The 9,328-nt window shown below is 40.1% G+C and overlaps 1 protein-coding gene across 1 annotated transcript; it reads left to right on the top strand.

Moving 5' to 3' along the window:
- The first annotated feature begins 702 nt into the window (after positions 1–702).
- LOC138894184 (uncharacterized) lies at positions 703–8,016 on the top strand. Its single transcript, XM_070178865.1, has 8 exons — positions 703–729; positions 6,024–6,119; positions 6,446–6,663; positions 6,749–6,833; positions 6,914–6,986; positions 7,098–7,223; positions 7,362–7,627; positions 7,723–8,016. The coding sequence occupies exons 1-8, from the start codon at positions 703–705 to the stop codon at positions 8,014–8,016; spliced, it is 1,185 nt and encodes a 394-aa protein (XP_070034966.1).
- The last annotated feature ends 1,312 nt before the right edge of the window (positions 8,017–9,328 follow it).

Raw genomic sequence — 9,328 nt, 5'->3', positions numbered from 1 at the left:
TTACATCTCTCACAGAGACTAGATATGCATCACATCCCTTTTTAACCATTCGTCGAGCCTTTAGAAAGGACACGACCCGGATAGGAACATAATCCGATGTACCCCTCCACTCTAACCGCGGAAAACCTAACATAGCCAGTGTCACAGTCTTGGCGTGACAATCCAGAATAGCATGATAGAGTGACAACTAGTCCATGCCAAAGAACACATCAAAGTATACCATATTGAGTAGTAATAGATCAACTCTGGTCTCAAAACCACCAATAATAACTAAAGACGATCAATACGCACGTTCCACAACAAAAGAATTTCCCACAGGCGGGGACACATAAACATGAGAGCTTAAAGAATTACGAGATATATCCAAATACGGATCAAATAAGACTGATGCATCCTTAAAACAAACCGGAACCATACCTATGATGACTGCGTCTAATGCGTCAGCCTCTATCCTACCCGAAAAAGCATAAAATCTGGCCTGACCTCCCCTTCTAGGGCGACCTCTACCCGTCTGACCTCCACCCCTCACTGGATGTGCAGGTGGAGGGGCCACTGGAGTAGTAACCATGGACTGAGAAGTCTCTAGACCCGGTGGAATACGTGGAGCATGAGTAGTCTATGGAGGTACACCCCTCCTAAGTCTGGGGTAGTCCATCACCATATGTATGGTATCGCCACACTCAAAACAAGCTCTCGGTAGGCATGGCTACTGAAATTAGCCGTGGCCTGGTATGCTAGACTGACCGCTGAAGGTACCTCATACAGGAGGTGCACTAGATTGTGGATGAGCAAATTAGAGAACCTAAGACCTTGGAATATCCGGAGCACCACTAGAAGATGGAAGTGCAAAATGAACTAGACAGCTCACATACCCTCTACCATGATAGGCTGCAGCTGGGGCGCGGTCACCACTATATCCTCCAGAACCTCGAGCCCTCTTAGCCTCCTTGTCCTTTCTCTCACGGCCCCGTATACCTTCCAACCTCCGCGCGATCTCTACCACCTGTTGATATGGAGTATCCGTCTCCAACTCTCAAGCCATGCTAAATCTAATACAATAGTTGTGCCCCGCGATGAATCGGCAGACTCGCTCTCTAACTGTAGAAACTAAGGCAGGTGCATGTCTAGACAATTCACTAAATCCGATGGCATACTTTAACACTGTCATGGTACCCTGGCGCAAATGCTCAATCTCCATGGGCCATGCAGCCCGAAGGGTCTATGGAACAAACTCTATCAAAAACATCTCTGAAAACTGAGTCTATGTAAGTGAAGTTGTATCGGATGTGCTACCCTCCTCGTAAGCCCGCCACCATTGATACGCAACCCCTGACAGCTGGAATGTAGTAAAAGCAACTCTGCTTGTCTCCACAATACCCATGGTGCGGAAAATAAGTGGCACTTCTCTAGAAAGCCCTACGCATCCTATTATCTAGGCCATTATAAGTAGGATAATGATACTTCTTGAACCTCTCAAGTATATGTTGCTCCTCTTCATATGTCACTTACCTAACCTCGAGATGAATCAGAATAACAAGTTGCACTGGCATAACCTCCGGGACCTGATCAACATAGACCCGCTACTCTAGAGTACTGGACGCGGGAGTCTGAACTCCTTCCCCAACCCTTAGATATGGTTTGTGCAAGTGGAATCAACCCCTCCTGAGCTAAAGTACCGAACATGCTCAAGAACTGTGCTAGGGTTTCCTGAAGTGCAGGGGTGACAACATCCACCTTGAGTGCTTTCCCCCCAATCAGAGCTACTGGTGGCTCCTCAGTCACTGCTCGGGAAGGTGCTCTAGTTGCACCACGTGCCCCTCCTCGGCCTCTACTCCGGCCCCGGCCTCTCGCGGCTATGGTAGGGAGCATGGGTGTCTGATCTTCAGATCCATTAGTGTGTGTCCTCACCATCCCTGAGAGAATAGAAAGTCAAAGATTCAGATTTTGAAGTCAACCAACTCGCATGATAAGGAATCAAAAAAGTGGAATTTTCCTAATAGTTTCGTAGCCTCTCGAAGAAAAGTATAGACGTCTTTGTATTGATCTGCAAGACTCTACTAATCCTGCTTATGACTCGTAACACCTATGAACCTAGGGCTATGATACCAACTTGTCACGACCCCAGTTTTCCCACCTTAGGATTTTGTGATTGCTCCTAGTCTCTAAGACTAGGTAAGCCTAATATTTAATAATAATTTAACAAAAATAATCAGATAGAGATACTAAAGTAAAACATATAAACTCATATAAACTTCCAAAATAGGATCTCAACAACACATTTCCCAAAATAGGTGGAACTGAGTCATCAACTCTACAGAATATTATAAACGTCTATTACAACACTGTCTGAATAAGGAAATACCAGTAATGAGAAGATAACGGAAGGTGACTCTGAGGCCTACGAACGTCGAGCAGGTATACCTTGAAGTCTCTGTATAATAGCAAATTTGTCAATCACTAGTGCATATCATGGGCAGACATACGTGGATATGCACAAAAGTTATCCAGAAGCATTGTATGAGTACACCACAATGGTACCCAGTAAGTATCAAGCCAAACCTCGGTAGAGTAGTGACGAGGCCAGGTCAAGACACCTACTAGGACAAGATAAGCAGAACAAAAATATAACAACTGGAAGTAATGGAAAGCGGAGAAACGAATGATAATGGAGCAATTTTATAACGAAAACTAATGATAGAATTGTAAGCATAAAGACAACAAGAAGGAAGCAATTAATGGGAACCACAAATAGTCAAATACTGGTAAGACAAGGAAGAATAAAAGCAACAATAATTGTTCAACCAATAACTCTTTTCAATATGAAATGCACAACAAGAATCACAACCGAGGTACCACCTTGTATTCACATTTCACAATTTCAATCACAATCTTTCCTTATATCACCGTGTGAGCCTTACATTTAGTTTTGAAAATTATTTTCCCTAATTTGCCAAAAGAATCAACAATACTAATATTTTTATAGCAAATAGACCATGGCTCAACCACAATGTGTACAAGAATCTGAACAATAAAAAAATAAATGTGAATTGATCAAAAAAATATATATCTCAACAGTTAACAACTTCACCTTAATGAGATAATAGCTTTTACAACTTCAACACCAATAACTCAACAAGAAGAAATTCCATGAAATAACAACTTCAAATAAAAGTAATTCAACAATTTAAGAAGTAACAAGACAATAAGGAAGGCAATAACTTCAACTAAAGCATATAAGAGAAAAATAACAAGTAAGAGGTAGAACAGTTATCAACAATATGAAATAAATCATGTAAGGGAAGATTAACACATGTAAGAGTAGATTAAAATGAGGGATATAACATGTTATAACAATTCAGTTAAAGGTATGGAAAGAGTCTAAATAACCTAAACCGGACAAATACCAATATAGCCTGTGTACCCACTCGTCACATTGCGTACACGGCTTTCACCTAACACAAATAGCACAATCAACCCAAATCCTAAAGGGTTGTTCCCCCACATAAAGTTAGGCAAGACACTTACCTCTACTAGGTTAACTAAACCCTCGGAAATAGCTTTTCCCCTAAAATTGCCCTACACACAACTCAAATCTAATCAAAAGTGACTTAATATCAACTAATCTAAGGGAAACCAATTACAAAAAGATAAATCTTTGATCTTTACAAAATTTTCAAAAAGTCAACAAAAATCAACCCCGGGCCCGCCCGGTCAAAACAGGGGTCCAAGGGTAGATTTTGACTACCCATAATCCAACGAGTCCATATATTTGATTTGTTTTCAAATCCGAGTCCAAATAAACTCGGAAAACGCAAATTCTCATTCAAAAACCTGTCAAAATTTCCCCATTTTTCTCTTTCATTCACTTAAATTTGATGTTAAATCTAAGATATAATTATGAAATATAGTAGGAAATTGATTAGAATCACTTATCCAATGTTTGTAGGTGAAAATCCCCTCCCCAAATCGCCTCCTAACGAGTATAGGGTTCTAAAATGTTAGAAAGGAGACAAAATATCGACTTTCTAACCTTTATTCACTTGCAGATGTCGCATTTTCGACATTGGGTTCGCAATTGCGAAGAAAGGCTCGCAATTGCTGCCACTAATACATTGAGGAAATGTCGCAATTGCGACTCAGACTTCGCAAATGCGAGAAATACTTCGTAAATGCAAGCTATCTAACCCGGGCCCATACTTCGCAAATGCAAACTACGAATCACATTTGCGATACCGAAACCTCCCCTGCCATGTTCACAATTGCGAAGTTGGTGCTCGTAATTGCAGCATTAGAGCACCAGCATACCAGGTTTTCTGTTTTTTAGTCCAAAATATTCTGAATCACGTCTGAAACTCACCAAGCCCTCGGGGCTCCAACCCAAACATCCACATGAGTCTAAAAAAATCATATAAATTTGCTCACACAATCAAAATACAAAAATAACATCTAGAACTACAAATCGGATACCAAAACACATGAATTTCAAAGTAAAGTACAAGAACTTATTCTAAAATTACAACTAAGCGATCGAATCCTATCAAATAAACTCCAAATGATATCAAATTTCGCACACAAGTTCTAAATAGCATAACGAACCTGTTTTAAGTAAAAAAACAAAAATCTAAACCTGGTAGCCAAAAGTCAACCTACGGTCAAATTTCTAAACCACTAATTATCAATTTTCGACAAAACAACACAAATCAACCTGCGAACTTCCGAATTCGATTCCATATATACACCCAAGTCTAAAATCACTATACAAAACTATAGGAACCATAAAAATACCGTTCCGTGGTTGTTTTCATAGAAGGCACACATTGGTCAACATAATCAACTTAGGTTTCTAAGACAAGAGCCATAGGGTCTAAATCAACGCGAAATCCTCCCGGAATGAAACTAATCGGCCCCGAAAGTCATAAAACATAAATTACACATATGTGAAGTATCAAAAGGGGAAACATGGCTCAATTATATAAAATGACTAGTCGTGTCAAAACACAACAAAAACAAAAAGGGAAAATCGTTTATTTGGCCTATGCCATCCGGACATGTTATATACGTGTATACAGCTACTGTTTACATTGCATGACTATACACGAGGCTAGATTAAATGTACAGTTACCTTATTGGGTGGGCATATAGCCCATAATGCCAGATAGGTGCCAGTTCATATAGTAGTTCAGTTTTAGCACAATTTCAGCTTAAACTTTGGTTCAATTCCATATTAGTTACTAGTTCAGACTCTTGTTTAGATTTCAACTAATATTTAGAATTCTAGCTTACAGTCATATTTTAGTATGCTTTACATATTCTTTCCACCCTACATACTTTATACATATTGTACTCACGTTCCTTCTGGGGCGTTGCGTTTCATGCCACGTAGGTAGAGATAGATCAGTGCTTGAGCCACATCATTAGGCCATCTACCAATTATTGGAGTCACTCCTCTTACTCCCAGAGTTAGTTATCTTTTGGTATGCGTAGAGTCAACTGGTTTGGGTATGGTGGGGTCAGGTCCCATCCAATAATTTTTTAATTCAGCACACCTAGAGGCCTGTAGATATGCACATATGTCATTAGTATGTATTTATATGTCATCGTGTGTTAGCCTTGTCGGCTTTCCACATTGTACAATTCTTATCAGCTATGCTTTTGCTTGTTCAGTTTATTAAATTATATTCATGATTAGTAAATTATCAGCAGGTTTAGTGATGATCGGCACTTAATGTCACTTATTCGTCGTGGCCCTAGGCTGGGTCATGACAAACATGGTATCAGAGCAGTTCAGTCCTAAGGTGTCTACATGTCGTTTCTAGTAGAGTCTTATTCAGGAGTATGTTGCACGCCATACATATGAACATGAGGCTATAGAGAATTATAGGATGGTTGTCCTTCATTTATCTCTAGATCATGCGATAGAGTTATGTTATAAGAATTCAGCCTTCTAACGAAATGTTTTATATATAGTGATGCCGCAAAAGACACTGACAGCTGTCTAGAAGGGAAAAGTCATTGCTGGCCAGGGTACTAGCAGTGTACCCCCTGAGTTAGATGAGCATTGGAAGTCCAGACATGAGGATCCATCCGGAGCTTCACAGACTTTGTCTGTTTATAAAGAGGTTAGGGTGCTCCAGCTACTGCACCTCTGGTTCCTCAACATGATGACTTGAGGAAGGTCGCCAGATTGTTGACTAGCATTACAGCTACTCAGGCCAGACTGCAACATACAAGTCCTCAGGGTGAGAATACAGGTTCTAGGATTCGTGATTTCCTCATATTAGAGCTTCCAATTTACACGGGATCTAGTACGGTAGAGGATCCCCAAGATTTTCTATATAGAATAGCCAAAGCCCTCAAAGTTATGCATGCCACATATAGAGAGTCAGTTGAATTGGCAGCATATAGATTACAGGATCTAGCGATAGATTGATATACCACTTGGGAGATATCTGGGGGAGCAAATGCTACTCCAGCTACATGGAAGAAGTTCTCAGAGGCTTTCCTCCGCCATTACTTACCTATAGAGACACGTAGAGCACTATTAGATCAGTTCCTAACATTGAGAGATGGGGGTATGAGTGTTGTAGAATACAAGCTCTACTTTAATTATTTGGCAAAGTTTGGTCTTGCAGTTGTATCAGACATGGAGGATAGGGTACATAAGTATGTAACGGGACTTGGTCCTCACTTAGTAAATGAGTGTATGATTGCATCTATGCAGTCGGGTATAGACATTGCACGTACTCAGGCATTATCCTAAGAATTTGAGTAAAGGAAACAGAAGCACAGGGCTGCTTGAGATAGAAGCTCAAGCAAGAGAGGTAGATTTTCAGGTTCGTTCGGTGAGACATCCGATTCTACTAGACATCAGAATGTCAGGCAGCCAACAGCTATTACTCCTTCTTAATTTTAGGGGCCGAGATCTGATCGACCCCCACAGTCTAGAGCTAGTCAGGCATCATGGGCTTCAGGATCTCAGCATCGAGGTATTTCTAGACAGGGTGGTTAAATTTACCCTAGGTGTTCTGATTATGGTAGATGCTATTTGGTCCAATGCTAGTTAGGTGTAGATGCATGTTATGTTTGTGGTGAGTCAGTCCATTTTATGAGAGATTGTCCGTCTAGGGGTGGTAGTGATGTAGCGCAGCCAGCGAGACCAGTTGTAGTTTCTTCAGCACCAGCACGCCCGCAATGGCATGTCCCTCAGACACCAGGGGACCATGGTAGAGGCTGAGCACCTTCTACAGGTAGTCCTCAAAATTGCACCTAGGCTCTAGTTGGTCATCAGGATCGGGAGGCTTCGCTAGACATGGTTACATGTACGTTATCAATGAATTCTCATAATGTGTATGTGCTGATAGATCTTGGTTCTACACTATCATATGTTACTCCCTTTGATGCTTCTAAGGTTTGGGTAGAACTAGAAACCATTAAACCTTTTGAGGTAGCCACCCCAGTTGGTGATTTAGTAGTAGCTAGGTGTGTTTTTAGAGGTTGCACTGTTGTTATTGGCGACCGTAGTACTACATCTAACTTGATTGAGTTACAAATTATTGACTTTGATGTTATACTTTGTATGGATTGGTTTTCTTCTTGCTATGCTAATGTTGAATGTAGAGTGAAGACGGTCTAGTTTAATTTTTGCCAAAAGGGTCAAATATAGAATGGAAAGATGTTTCTGCATCCCCAAAAGGTAGATTTATTTTGTACCTTTTGGTGAAGAAGATGATCGCCAAGGGATGCTTATATCATATAGTTCATGTTCGAGACATAGATAAAGGAACGTCGACTCTAGAATCAGTTTCAGTAGTGAATGAGTTCCCTAACGTATTTCTAGATGAGCTTCCAGGTCTTCCTCCAGAGTGGGAAATTGACTTTCCCATCAATATAGTGCCTGGTACGCAACCAATATCTATTACTCCTTACAAGATGGCACAAGCAAAATTAAAGGAAGTTGAGGAGCATTTAAGAGATATATTAGATAAGGGTTTCATTAGACCAAGGACTTCTTATTAAGGAGCAACAGTCTTATTTGTGAAAAAGAAAGATGGCTCCCTATGTATGTGCATAGATTACAGACATCTGAACAAGGTCAAGATAAAAAACAAATTTCCCCTTCCTAGAATTGATGATTTGTTCGACCGGCTTCAGGGTGCCAAGTTCTTCTCAAAGATAGACTTGAGATCAGCCTACAATCGCGTTAGAGTCAGAGAGTGTGATATACACAAGACAGCCTATGGTTTCCAGGTAACGATAGGTCCACTTAAGAGAGTAAAGAAGTGTTAAAAGTGGTGTGATGTCTCGCTTGAGGTTCCAGAATAACATAAGGAAATATATGGTGCTAGCAAGTTAAAGGAGGGTTGGGTAGAGCAACCAGGTTTTAGGTAGAGAGGAGTAAGGATAAGAAAAAGGTAAGAGAGAAGGTGACGAGAATAGGTAAGGCCTTGGGATTAGGCCCATCAAAATAAGAGAGATAATGGTTTCTGTAAGTTATAGAAAGCTCAGTATAGCATGTATGAACACGGAGGAGTTTAAGACTATGAGTATTTAAAAGAGATGGAATGTTGCCCTAGTAGTAGAATAAGAGTGTAATTATGATTAATAAGAATAGAATGACCGTTAGGCCTTCTATTGAGTAATGATTCAAAGAGAATGAATTTCATGAATTGCACGGAATTATAATACTCACGTAAGATGAATCACATTGAGATGCTATGAAATATGATTATTGAAGTATAGTATCGTCCCTAGGTAGATCAAGCAAATAACTTCAGATGTTCCCCAATGAGACATGAGCCCTAGTGGAAATGTATCACGTAAGAGGTTTCAAGTTATCAATGGTAGATTATAGATCAACATTAAGGTGAATCAATAATAGATGGATAAAAATTCCAAAGTATGAGATGATATTAGGTTGTCATTCTTAAAATGAATAGAATGAGGAAGCACTAAAGGACTTAGATTTATACATATAGGATAAAGAACGAGAGAGTAACCTAGAGTTGGGTAGCAGACCTCAGTAATAATAAATTGAAGTAAATGTTATGGTATAGTATGACCTAACTGGATGCAGTAAAGGCATGAAGATAGATAATCGAGGCTATGAAACAAAATATAGCAATAGTCGTAAGTTCGACAAAGTACTAAACTTAGAACATCAGTACACCTACAGATGCCCAGAGGGACAAGTTGTCATAGTTATATACATGTTCACAAAGTGAGGCCTAAAGACTGGCTAAAAGCTAGAGGAAAAAGAAAAGAAGAGTCGGATAAGCGCACGTACAAGGACAGAGTTATACATGCTGCATGACAGAAGGTAGCAACAGTA

Source organism: Nicotiana tomentosiformis, chromosome 6 (genome assembly GCF_000390325.3).
Source record: "Nicotiana tomentosiformis chromosome 6, ASM39032v3, whole genome shotgun sequence".
NCBI classification, from domain to species: Eukaryota; Viridiplantae; Streptophyta; class Magnoliopsida; order Solanales; family Solanaceae; genus Nicotiana; species Nicotiana tomentosiformis.
This window is presented reverse-complemented; position numbering and strand designations above follow the sequence as displayed.

Coding starts and splice junctions, on each gene's coding strand:
- LOC138894184 (XM_070178865.1), top strand. CDS start 703: ATGGCTACTGAAATTAGCCGTGGCCTG. Junction 6,664..6,748: donor ATGGAGGATAGGGTACATAA/GTATGTAACGGG, acceptor GCACGTACTCAG/GCATTATCCTAAGAATTTGA. Junction 6,987..7,097: donor TTCAGGATCTCAGCATCGAG/GTATTTCTAGAC, acceptor GTGGTGAGTCAG/TCCATTTTATGAGAGATTGT.